General features: G+C 41.6%; 5 protein-coding genes across 5 annotated transcripts; 2 read left to right on the top strand and 3 right to left on the bottom strand.

Moving 5' to 3' along the window:
• Window positions 1-14: 14 nt before the first annotated feature.
• Window positions 15-5,159, bottom strand: V1516DRAFT_632145 (uncharacterized protein). The gene is made up of 4 exons (XM_066919962.1): window positions 4,499-5,159; window positions 2,691-4,448; window positions 448-2,641; window positions 15-391 (listed from the first exon to the last, which is right to left on the bottom strand). Exons 1-4 carry the CDS (start codon window positions 4,888-4,890, stop codon window positions 290-292), a joined length of 4,446 nt encoding a protein of 1,481 aa, XP_066780061.1. The 5' UTR covers window positions 4,891-5,159; the 3' UTR covers window positions 15-289.
• A 145-nt stretch (window positions 5,160-5,304) lies between these two features.
• V1516DRAFT_668807 (uncharacterized protein) lies at window positions 5,305-6,418 on the top strand. The gene is made up of 5 exons (XM_066921067.1): window positions 5,305-5,430; window positions 5,512-5,552; window positions 5,604-5,696; window positions 5,759-5,830; window positions 5,886-6,418. Exons 1-5 carry the CDS (start codon window positions 5,383-5,385, stop codon window positions 6,079-6,081), a joined length of 450 nt encoding a protein of 149 aa, XP_066780060.1. The 5' UTR covers window positions 5,305-5,382; the 3' UTR covers window positions 6,082-6,418.
• V1516DRAFT_668803 (nucleotide-sugar transporter-domain-containing protein) lies at window positions 6,417-8,594 on the top strand. Its single transcript, XM_066921066.1, has 4 exons — window positions 6,417-6,984; window positions 7,042-7,071; window positions 7,123-7,323; window positions 7,383-8,594. The coding sequence occupies exons 1-4, from the start codon at window positions 6,910-6,912 to the stop codon at window positions 8,220-8,222; spliced, it is 1,146 nt and encodes a 381-aa protein (XP_066780059.1). The 5' UTR covers window positions 6,417-6,909; the 3' UTR covers window positions 8,223-8,594.
• On the bottom strand, window positions 8,551-10,484 carry V1516DRAFT_668801 (telomere regulation protein Stn1-domain-containing protein). The gene is made up of 2 exons (XM_066921065.1): window positions 8,961-10,484; window positions 8,551-8,898 (listed from the first exon to the last, which is right to left on the bottom strand). Exons 1-2 carry the CDS (start codon window positions 10,348-10,350, stop codon window positions 8,597-8,599), a joined length of 1,692 nt encoding a protein of 563 aa, XP_066780058.1. The 5' UTR covers window positions 10,351-10,484; the 3' UTR covers window positions 8,551-8,596.
• A 5-nt stretch (window positions 10,485-10,489) lies between these two features.
• On the bottom strand, window positions 10,490-12,151 carry V1516DRAFT_668800 (WD40-repeat-containing domain protein). The gene has a single exon (XM_066921064.1). The coding sequence runs from the start codon at window positions 12,102-12,104 to the stop codon at window positions 10,674-10,676; it is 1,431 nt and encodes a 476-aa protein (XP_066780057.1). The 5' UTR covers window positions 12,105-12,151; the 3' UTR covers window positions 10,490-10,673.
• Between the last annotated feature and the right edge of the window lie 21 nt (window positions 12,152-12,172).

The raw sequence follows: 12,172 nt of genomic DNA, 5'->3' as shown, positions 1-12,172 counted from the left end.
ATATATAAATTGAATGCAATAACTTATATTTTTATATCTACAGTGCTAAAAATGTCTTATGTATTTATTGGCTTCGAAATTCAAAATCGCTCACATTTGAAAACTACCTGCTCCGATCATTTATATTTCCTATTTGGGAACAGCAAAAATATCGCCCATGCCGGAATATAAAGAACTTGGATATAAGTTCGTATTTATTAAAAGCTGCGAATATAAATTCTCAAAATTTCAGTTAAACGCCCAGATCCTTATTATCAATTCCAATATGCAATTATTTATATTTTTCGAATTATGTGTTTATGAAATCAAATACTTGATTTGGACGGCCCGGAATTGAGATTTCAAACAATTTTTCTTGCTTGAATGTGATGCTGAGTCCGGCATTATCGCTCTATAAATTTCAAATCATTAGCTAAACTCATTAAAATTTTGGATATAAATCCTTACCTTAAGGTCACCTAGGGCAACTGGCTCTGCAAGTTGACCAACAAAACGTGGAAATACAAGATCTCGATCTTTAGATTCAACGCTACCGTAACTCTGTCCATATCGAAATCCATATGAGCTAGTGTGCATCCCGCTTACACCACTGGATCCGCCGATACTTTGTATCATACTGAGAAACGAATGTCCAAGTTTCCAGACATAGACTTGACTGGTAACTCTGTCGATACCAGCGACATGCCGTCCTTCCGGCGAAAATTGGATCTCCAGGCACTGATTTGGACAGCCCTCTAAGCTTGCGAGTTGGATTCCTGCTCGAAGATCATACACCAGTACAATATCTGGCCTTAAGGCGAGTGCGAGTCGTTGCTGCGCCCGATGTGAAGCGACAACCGGATATGTCGTCACCAGAATGTTGAACAGTAGCGTAATACTAGTCACAACTTTATTTCGAATAGCCGACACCGACGGATCTAAAGCGGCAATTGTGGCTTCGATAATTGGAAATAGACGATCAACCAGTAGGCCGGGTTCTTGCTTTACAATGTAAAAAATGAACCGAACAGCTCCAATTCGAACTTGGGGATTCGGTGCCGTCGCTATTAGTTTCGAGCAAACTTCCACAACCATATTAATAGATTCTTGAGAAATTTCCCTTATGGACTTCAGCAAGATTTGATGCCGACGAAAATCTATCGCCTTAACTTCCCTAGATTTAGTCTCTTCTCGCGATAGTGGCATGCCAGCTCCCGAGCTACTCGACCCTAGGGTACTACTTTCGTTTGCCATTCCAATTCCCTTCGACTTCGTTCGAGCTGTCGATAACGAAACCTTTGAAGATCCCAATAAATCTGCTAAACGCTTAATTATTCCCTCTCGATCAAAATACTTGTCGCGACTCCAAACACCCCATCCAATTCCAATCAATTCAATTGCGATGTTTTGGAGCTCTTTCGTTCGGTCGCTATCGTCGATATCCACCTCGCCGTCTAGATCGGTTCTCATTAAAAACAAATAGATTGCTTCCGTTACTTCTCGATGGGTAGAGTGAGCTATCAAATTACTAAATTTGATCGCAATATTTCCAAGAATAATTACCGCAAGAATAGATGATTCAGATATCGCTTCCTCGCAATCATCCTCTCCCTGCGAGCCACCGAGAACACTACTTAATCCATCATCATCAATCATTTCATCAATGCCCATAATTTCATCTTTAGATATAGAATTCGCGCAGTCCAAACTCAATCTAGGCTCATCAAATGATGATCCTCCGCCACTCATACGACGCTTGGTTAGAAAGGCCGAATTTGCTGCCAGCAAATTCCGTTTCGGAGCATAGACCCCTGGGAGTAGAATTCTCCATCTCGATACTGTCATAGAAAGTTCACGTGTCCGAAATCCAAGTTGGTTTAGTCGATAGCTCAAGCAGATTCGACTGCTTGTTCGTATCTCGTCCCGATCCGAATTCCAAAATCGTGCAAATCCTCGTAACCAAGGCCGCTTATATTTACTACCTTCAACTGTCTCGGAAAGATTGAACAAAACGGTTACAAACCTATGAAAGTAGACCTCGATGAGTTGTGATGGCTCGACTAATTCAGCAGTTTTAGACGCCCCGGCGGATTTCTTGTGATCGGCCACGATTGTTGAAAGTTGAGCCTCAAGAAGAACGCGAGCTAGTGCCACACAAGTCAAATACACCATCGAAGTTATCTCCCCGCTTATTTGTAGAAGATTTTGATGTGCATGAAAAACAGTTAGCGAGTTACCAATACCTCGTGAGCCAAGTTTTGCAGGAATAGACTCTCGAGCAGCGTCTTGATTTCCTTCTTGGCTCCTCAGCGCTGAAAATCGACGCAAAAACAGTAAGTCAATTAAAACAGTGTTATTGACTAAAGAATTTAATCCACTATTATCTATCCGTTCATCAGAATCCAAATCGGTAAACTTCCTCCAAGAGTACATGGCTGAAATAAGCGCCTTAGCACTCAATAGAGAGGGAGAATCTTCAGGTACAGGAATCGTAAAATCCACTTTTTCTGTATCAATAGGAATCAAAGCCCGTTTTAACTCTCCTATTTGATCCAAAAGTACGTACATATTGATGAAGACGGTAGAAGATCCATTGATTGTGTAGCGGGCATCCGTGTAAATCAACTTGTGCTCCGGGACCAAAGGTCGCTCTCTCACATATCTAGTATCTGTTAAAACCATTTCTATCACTGAGTTAAAGACAAACATACGATATTTCCCAGTCTTCTTCACTTTCTATATCAATGAAATTCTGATTTTCGATGATACCATTCTTGATATTGCAGATGCGACTGTACGAATCTTCATATAATATCAAAAGAATATCTGTGTGCTTCGGTGAAGCTAACAGTTTTATTTGAGAATAATGACCTGGGATTGTAAATATTAATTTTTGCTGTCGAAGATTGATCAGACTGCTTGCTCCGTCGCGAGAAGCAATAACAGCCAGATCTTGAGAAGATGCTTCGTTTTGACCTTTCAACAGCATTGCAAATTGAACCGGGGACCCGGATACCGCAATACGTGATGAGAGCCTCAAAGATTGTGAATCAAAAAGGTAAACTATGCCATTACTGGTTCCGATGACTAAAACTTCCAAGCCGGACTTCAGTTGAATAGAGCTCAAATGGGTGACTGTAGTTCCTGGTTCTGGAATTCGTAACGACCGCTCGGGAGATTCAAACGCAAGAAGATATCGTGTCAGGCTATAAAAATTGATGTATGATCCTGCACCAAAGACTAGCTTGTCCGTGAATACAATGCCGGTAGTGCATGGTCCAGATGTGGGGCTCTTCATAGGCTCTAGCTCAATTTTTTTGGCCGTTTGAGATGATGAACGAGAATCAAGTTTCAGAGGCAAATTGCTTTCTGCATGAATATTATTCTTTGATGAATTAAGTGAGGTGTCTGATTGGTCGGAATCTTCCGGTATCTGTCCTTCAGCAGTGCTCTCTTGGGAAGATGCGCTAATGTTAACGGAATCTGGAGTATATGTCTCAAATTCAAATGAAGTCGCGGGTTTCATCTGTGTGAAAAAATGGCTGGGTCTGTGAATCGGATATGAATCGGAATTCCAAGTAAAGGTGATTAAATCGCCTATTCGATAACGCACTTCACCATTGGAGAAGAAAAATTCAATAACGATATCTCGGGGTTCTACCACCCAAGGCGTATTTAAAAGGTGCTGACTTGGAAGATGCATGGTGGTGTATGAGAACGCCATAAACAAGCTATTAACACGATTCGGTTTTGGACTAGCCTTCATATAATGAATATCGCACACTGACTTTCCACCCGATCGAAGCACAGTTACAAAGGTCAAATTCCCGCTGTGATCCCATACACCAAACCAATTCCGATATCTATCATCGACAGCATCACTGGTAGCGGCGCTTGCAATACCCGGTAGGCTATCATGCTCTACTTGCATAAACTTATCTTCCTCCCACATATATAGACACCATCCATTGGTCTGAACGAGAAGCCAAAGAATATCACCAACCGTGTGAACGGAGATTATTGATCCGTAATCTGTATTTCCAAGACGAATCAAAGCAACATCTCTTCCAATAATATTACTCATTTTTCTCGGTAACGCACCAGGCTTTCTATTCGCACTAGACATATATGTCTGACGTGCATGATTCAGTAATCGAATTGGAGCACCGTGGTTTGTTATTCGTTCGACACGCGCCTCCTCAGGCCAAATTTTCCAATGCATTCCACATCCCTGATGATCGAGAGTGACCAGACGCTCACCAAAGAGTGGAAGAGGAATGGGCCAGTTCTGGAGCATACCGTCCATTACTATATGAGACTCAAGAGTACTTTGGTGCAAAAAGCGAATTTCGGTCGAACTTCCAAAGACTATAAGAAAACTATCGAGAGTTATAATCCCAATGGGTCGAAACGGTAGGCGTGTAGACATCAACACTCTGCCAGATGGAAGAGAGTGCTTCAGAATATCGCTAAACGGTCAATATCTAATGAAAGTCAGGACCAAGAACAAACTTCATACCCATTTTCGGCGGCTGAAATCAATAATTCAGAACGGCCTTCAGTGTCCTTTGCAGCTATTCGCCGAAGAGCAACTACCGGTGAGTTTCTATGACCCGCCGTAGTGGAGAGCGGCGAAAGTGACGTAGTCGAAATATGACTGCTCTCTTGCGAAGACACTTCGTCCCACTGTAATATCTCTATTGACCCATTGATTAGACCCAAGATAACTCCACGAGAAAAAACTGTAGCGCAGGTGAGAACAATATCGGACGGTAAATGAGCCAGAGTTGAGATCAAGTTCTGCGATCCTGACGCCGGAGATTCTGGGAGATCTGCTGCAGAGGGTTCCAAGGACTCATGATATGACACTGGCCAATGCGTGAAAGGTAAAATGACTGGTGCCAAAGACATTAATTATGAAAAATAGACCAGGAAAGTGAATTAATGCAATCAAGAAAAGAGAAAAACCGGGAACACGCCAGAGGTTAGTTCGGCCGGCTACGCTGCCGAATTGATCGCGTCAACACTAGCTCGATTGAGAAGAAATGGTTAAGAAGAAAGAAGAAACAATACACTCTTAAGTTTCTCGCAAATCAATAAAACTCTTTAGTTACAGGAAAGACCGGTTTTCCACAATTGCGATACCTTCATTTCTCATATACTAAAGTCGTTCCTTTCCCATGTCAAGAAGGCGCCGCTCCTGATCCAGCTCGCAGCTTTCCGTTTGGAGAAGCAACCAAATGTGACGCCGCAGAATCATGTGACTTGGGCTACGACGGGATTACTAGTTCAGGGTGATCGGAAATAATCGCTCCAACAATCTGAAGCAAATCTAGATAAGAACCGGAGGGACCGGACGATTTGCAGTTTTGAGATTAAGGCGAAATAGAGCACATAGCCACGATGGGAATTTGTTTGTCATGTACTCGTGCGCCTGATGATGATCTATTTGTAAGTGCTGAAAGCATTAAATCTATTTTGGTGCTGGTCGCATGTACAGTCGCGCAGTAACATATTAACGTGGTATACCAGCCGACAGAGAGAGTGGGGTTACTTGCTGAATATGGAGCATCGTGAGTGATTGAGAACTTTTCACCGATCGAAGATACTAAAGGTTGTAACAGTACCATGTCATTGCCCGGTCAACTGGATCTGGACCAGGACTTCAATGCTAGAAGAGAAGCTGCGATGGCTAGAATCATAGCTATGACTGAGGAGTATGTCTGGATTCTTGCAACGTGCTGGGGATTAGATTGCAGATAAGACTGACGGTATTAAGGAATCTGATCGACGTGTTTGAAGTTGGAGCACCTGATCGTCGAGTAAACGGACTGCCAGCGATGGATTACAAGTAAGTAATTGGATTTGTTTTGCTGCATTAGTGAGTAGTTTATTAACAGCTATAGAAATCTACTAGCATCCATAGAAGTATCTCCGTCTGAATTGGAGATTGTGAAGGATGAGATTACGCCTGCTGGTGGTGGTATTACTATCAGCGAAGCCAACTTACTTTCAGAACTCGGATCGGCCTCGCGTGAATATGTCACCAAGCTCTATAGCGTAAAACCGGTCGGTCAATTAGTCGTCAAACTGGAAGAGTAGAGTGTCTAAGTTTGTGGATCTGCAAAATAGAATAGAGTTTGGGGCGACGAGTGTGATGGAGGTGAAAAGTTCTCATAGATTGGGATTACATCATTACTGTTTTAAGGCGTTTAATTTCGGAGTATTTGATTTCTAAAGCAGGAGTTTTGATTTTGATTATGATTTTTGAATTGGCTTAATTTTAGGGTTTTTAGTGGTTTTAGTGGCATTTTAGTATTTCATACGGCAGGAATTTTGTTTCGATGTAATATATTGTCTTATGTCATTACAAACTTGGAATGCCTCGTAATTATCCCTCAGCTACCTTGAAGCTATCTTGGAGCTCTCTAAGTTTTTCCCGTCTCCTAAAATTCCAAAAATAACTAAGATTCATGTAACGAAAACACAATTATAGATACTGTAAAAGAATGCAGGCGTAAATAGAAATGTAGCTAACTAGTCCCGTGCCCGAGGCTAAAAGACTCTCTCAGTCGCGTCCTTGTCGCGTCGTTTCGAACTCCGCCGCAGGCTCCAGGAAGAAGAAGTAAAAAGCTGTTGTTCTCTTAGCCGGTGAGTTCGATCGACGTTATTTACTGACTGATATCATCAAATTATTTCCTCTGAAATTTGCGAGTCGTAATTCATGGTACTTGTACGTACTGAGGTCATCGTATTGGTGCTTTTCTCCTTTGATTTGTTATAACTAGCTCGACCTGCCACGGGGTACGTTGTAGTGCAGCTATTTATATCAAGTATCTCATTTTGCGAGTTTTTCCGTTGTTCTTTTCTTCTTGTCTTTAATTTATCAACGCGCTTATTACGATTTTGATATTGAACCGATTTACTGATATGGCCACCCCGAATGGAACCCAGGATGTTCCAAAACTTTTTGGACTTCCGCTGAAGTATATCTCTTTGGTAACTGTATGCTCTAACCGGAGTTTCTTTTTGCCTGGTCGACGACTAATGAATTATTTATAGCTTACGTTTCAAAACTCGGCACTGATTGTTGTACGTAGTGATATCGTTCTTGACCTGCTTTGTTTTCTGACATTTTCTCAGATTATGCACTATTCGCGGACTATGCCTGGTTATGACAGCGAACATCGGTATCTGCCGTCGACAGCGGTCCTACTCAACGAAATCATTAAACTTGCAGTGTGTGCCGTTGTAGCTGGATATACTCGTGGCTTGAAAAACTGTTTTCCCGAAGTTTTCTCGAACGACTGCTGGAAACTGGCAATCCCAGCATGTCTATACACCGTAAGTTAGGCTAGCTATTAGGAATTTTGAGAGCTTCTTCTGATGCTATTCTGTCATAGGTCCAAAACAGTCTTCAGTATGTAGCTGTATCTAATCTAGATGCTGCTACTTTCCAGGTTACGTATCAGCTTAAAATTATCACTACTGCGATTTTTTCGGTGACTATGTTACATCGTTCGTTGACATCGATCAAGTGGATGTCTTTGGTGATGCTTACAGTTGGAATCGCACTTGTTCAACTGCCGAATGATATTCTTTCGTATGTCGTTTCATCACTCAATGGTGCTGAGGAGGAAGAGCAGGAGCAGAGAGTGAAGGACACTGTTCCCGGAGAAGCAGACATGAATCGTACCTTAGGTTTTATTGCTGTTACAATTTCTTGCGTTTTATCGGGTTTAGCTGGTGTCTACTTTGAAAAAGTTCTCAAAGGTTCCAATGCTTCGCTTTGGATTCGTAATGTTCAACTATCTTTTTTTTCACTCTTCCCGGCTTTTTTCGTCGGAGTGCTTTGGAAGGACGGAGCTCAAATTTCTCAGCAAGGATTTTTCTTTGGCTACAATTCCGTTGTATGGACAGCAATTTTCTTCCAGGCGTTAGGAGGAATTGTCGTTGCTTTATGTGTCAATTTCGCTGACAACATCGCGAAAAATTTTGCGACAAGTATATCTATTTTGCTGAGTTTCATCGCAAGCGTGTATTTTTTCGATTTCGTTGTCACGGTTAATTTTATCCTTGGAGCATTGATTGTTCTGAGCGCAACCTTTCTCTACTCTAAACCCGAGCGTCGACCAGTTTCTGCGACTAAAGATGAATTTCGTCCTGCGCCTTTACAGTCTATATCTGAAGATTCACAGCAACGGAATCCACGATTAGGAGCTGCAAACGAGAAGTTGTCTTGATTTGTATATGATAATTTTTACTCGCAGGTCATATTTTGGATTATCTTCTAATATTTAAACTTATGATAGCGACTATTACAGAAATTCGATCTCGAAGTTATCATCTATTTGGTGTTCGGCAGACAATTGTGTTTTGTGCCTGAAATCAGACCCACTATGGAACAGCTGTGGAGTTGTTCGTCTTCAGTATATTGTTATGAGAAATTGTTTGTATGATGCATAGAGCTTCTTTATTTCGTGATTTGTTACAGCAAGAGTGGTATTTTGTTTTGTTGCAGGGTAGTGGTTTGTCATATTGCTAATTTCGGAATTGAATGTACAGGTATTTGGTTTATGAAAGGAATAGTTAAAGGGTGAATTATTAAACTGTAATGCTAAGATAGGCTCTTTTGAGACGCGTTCAACGTCTCCCAATCAGATATATACTTCTGATCTAATACCCAAGGTATGCTGAGTAATTTCCGCCATTTCAAGGCCGCTCTCCAGAATTCGAGTTCGTTCGTTTGATTGATTTGTCGTAGATATAGAACATTTATCTGCCTCGTATCACGGTATTGAGAAATCAAACCTCCGACGTGAATTAATTCGGGAATTTCAAAAGCTCGTACTATAGTCTGCAACGATAACTTGGTCTGTGGTATGCAGCATTCTATCGTATCGCCAGAAAAATCATCGACTAAAAAATAGAAAAGTTAGAACTTATCATTGGATTAATTCCCAAAACAAATTTCTTCTCACGTTCTAAAACAACTAGCGTCGAAGTCGATCCGTAATATCGCACGTCAACACATAATCCAGAAAGAATGACATGTTTAACAGGGTGGTTTTTCCAAAACCAATCTCTTTTCAGTTCACCATACTGTTTTAACTGGTAGACGTTAGAGATTGAAAGGGGAACATACTTTGTGTATGTCTTTGAGTGCTTGTAATAGCACCGAAAAAAGAAATCGAGATTATCATGCTGCTCAGCTACGCCCGGTCGAAACTTAAGAGGCATACCTGAATCTCGTCTGTCGAAAGCAGGATCTAAATAATCGCCATTTTGTGGTGCTTTTTGTGGAATGTAAATCAAAGTGATCTCATCATTTTGGCAAGTCTTGTATTGAGCCTGGTTTAATTTCTCCTTGACTGGAGCTGCTTTACATCCTGATGAGTTACTAATTGAGCTTTGCCGACAAGAATTTTCTTTGCTTGAATGGTGCACAGTGTCGTGCCTTGTTACTGCTACTTCCATGGAAATAATATTCGCATCAGGTAGACAGCCGGGATCTGTAGTCATAACTCCAATACTAGATTGATGAATGTTACTTTCTCTGTCTTGGTGATGGTCCGGATCTGATCGCTTTTTAACAGCAATTGTTAATTTATCTGTGATTTCTGTCTCGTTCAGATTATGCTCTCCAAAGCTTGTAGACTGTTGGCGGACAAGTTCTGCGTTACCTGTCTGAGTAGAAGACACGCCTACCACCTGCTCTTCGAGAGCGTCACACCATAAGTTAATAGGTTGTGATTCAGAATATGATGATTCAATCTCGAACTTCGTGGAATCTATTTGGTTTAAAAGACTATCATTCCATATGTTGACTCTATCTTGGCTATCGGATGATTTCTCGATTGACCACTTAGACCCGTTGAACAGATCATCTCTCCAAATATTGACTGGTTCAGTATTCAGACTCAATGTAGCTGCTGAACTGAAGTCGTCTTGTTTATCGGAACAAGGATATTCCAGCTCACAGACTCGATTGTTAATATTCCGTAAGCTGAACAGATCTGACTTATTCGACTCAAACAGATTGTCTGTCCAAATGTTTACCGGACATAGGCTTTCTTGAATTGATTTCACTTTGTGCTTCTGAAGATAGGAAAACGATTCAAATTTATTTTGAAGGTCAGTAGAAGTCTGGGAACGTTGCTGAGATGTGAGTCGTAAGTCCAGATCGGGAATCACTTTCATATTAATATCAGAATCCGAATCATCTGAAAATGTTCTGGAAAGCGATTTTTTCAGATAAACGCTGCCATATTCACTCGGAATAGTGGAATCTATCTCAACTGAAAAATCATTTTTCTTTCTTCTTCGTCGGCCTCTTCGATTCCATGATCTCTTTGTTGACTTTGTGCTCATCTCCTCTCTTTGATCAATTTGAAGATGGTAACCCCATGTCAACGTTTCATTAGATTGAGAACAAATAATTTAATAATTAGATCTCCCGCAATGATATTTACTCAGCAAATATTTTATATAGACTTTTTAAAAATAAATATTCGACTACATTATATCTTGAGAATTATTTACAGACAACCATTGAACACGTGATTACGCGTTATCCTTTCACAGATACTATACTGTACTTACTGGTGCGAATTAGCGATATTAAGAAACTATTGTACAAAAAGAAGCCTGGCAAGATGGCCAAGTTGAGGGCGAAACATTGCACCAGTTTTTACTTATTTATTTGTCGGCGGAACATCACCTTGAAGTCCAGTCCCCCGGTTGACCTGAACACGTTTGTCTTCTCCTGCACTAACAATGCCTACACTCTTTGTCCAATCGACGCCAAACACTTTCTTTGTACTATCCGGAACTGAGCTTGCCGTTCCGCGAGAAATAACGTACAAGCTTCGCTCGGCTCGAACATCCCAAATGCGCACCGTCGAATCATAAGAAGCTGTAGCGAACATGTATGGGCTCTCAGGGCTATTTGCAATATCAACGACAAAGTTATTGTGACCATATAAGGTTAAGCTAGTAGTCTTGTCTGCAGAAACTCGAGGATCATGGAGTGTGACATGTCGAGCGGACGAACCACAGCATAATAGTGATAACTGAGGAAGATGTGCAATGCATAGCAGAGCAAAGCCAGTTGTCCTTGAATCAACTAATGACGATGTAACCAAATCCCAAGTCTTGATTGTGTGATCTAAAGATACGGAATATCCAACAGTCGAATCTTTTCTATCAAAAAGAACATCTGTAACTGGCCCATTATGCGAAGACATCATCGAAAGGGGACCCTTAGAGGTCACTGAAGTGCTTGACTTGCGTCTTCGTTTTGTACCTCCAACCTGAGAAGCAACGGGAAGGGTTGCATCTGGCGATTGTTTGTAAATGGTGGTCCACAGGCCAACTTTACCATCACTTGAAGCGGAGAGAATTCGATGAGACCCAGCATGAACGTCAATATTGTCGACCGAAGCCGTGTGACCGGTAAATACACGGGAGGCTTTAACTATAGTAGCATCTGCATCCACTTGATCTTCGTCCTCGTTGTCATCATAGTCGAAGTCACTAGCAGCTGACTTGGATTTCCAAATTCGAATAGACCGGTCCATACTCGCTGAGACAAGTCTCCGTTCACTAGCAGATTCAAGCCATTTGACAGACTTGATCGGACCAGTATGACCTGCGTACTCAGCTGCTACTGATCCAGACAAAGTCCATGTCCGCAAGACTCCATCATAACAGCCTGATAAAATAGGAGCAGCCTTTGGAGTCGAGGCCGACGCATCATCTTGAATAATAGATACTGACGAGACCCAGTCCGGGTGGGCAAACGAAGCTAAAAATGACGGTGGGAGAATAGACCTTGTGTATTCGAGATCAATAATGACCTCAGCAGATAAACCTTTCGAAACAATGTAATCCTCCAATGAAGTACGCAAGAGCTCATTGTTTATCAGAAAATCAAATGGAATTGGCGTATCGGTATTCAGCAAATGGTTAACAATTTCGGATAGTCCGTACCGCCTCAGAGATAATGGAACAAGCAGAGGCACATCAGGTACAGCAAGATTGGCTTCTCGGGTCGAAAGCCTGATTCTGATCTGACCAGCCGCATTAGCATCTGCCACATCTTGACCATTTTCAAGAGCCGACATGGTTTTGGATCCAGAGCTCTTTCTCTTCCACTCGAGACTGATATTTTCTTCGGCAAATCAAAAAAAAT

The sequence above is a fragment of the Lipomyces oligophaga genome (genome assembly GCF_038497815.1).
Source record: "Lipomyces oligophaga strain CBS 7107 unplaced genomic scaffold V1516scaffold_1, whole genome shotgun sequence".
Lineage (NCBI taxonomy): Eukaryota > Fungi > Ascomycota > Lipomycetes > Lipomycetales > Lipomycetaceae > Lipomyces > [Lipomyces] oligophaga.
The sequence above is the reverse complement of the archived record's forward strand: the minus strand, read 5'-3'. Positions and strand labels throughout refer to the sequence as shown.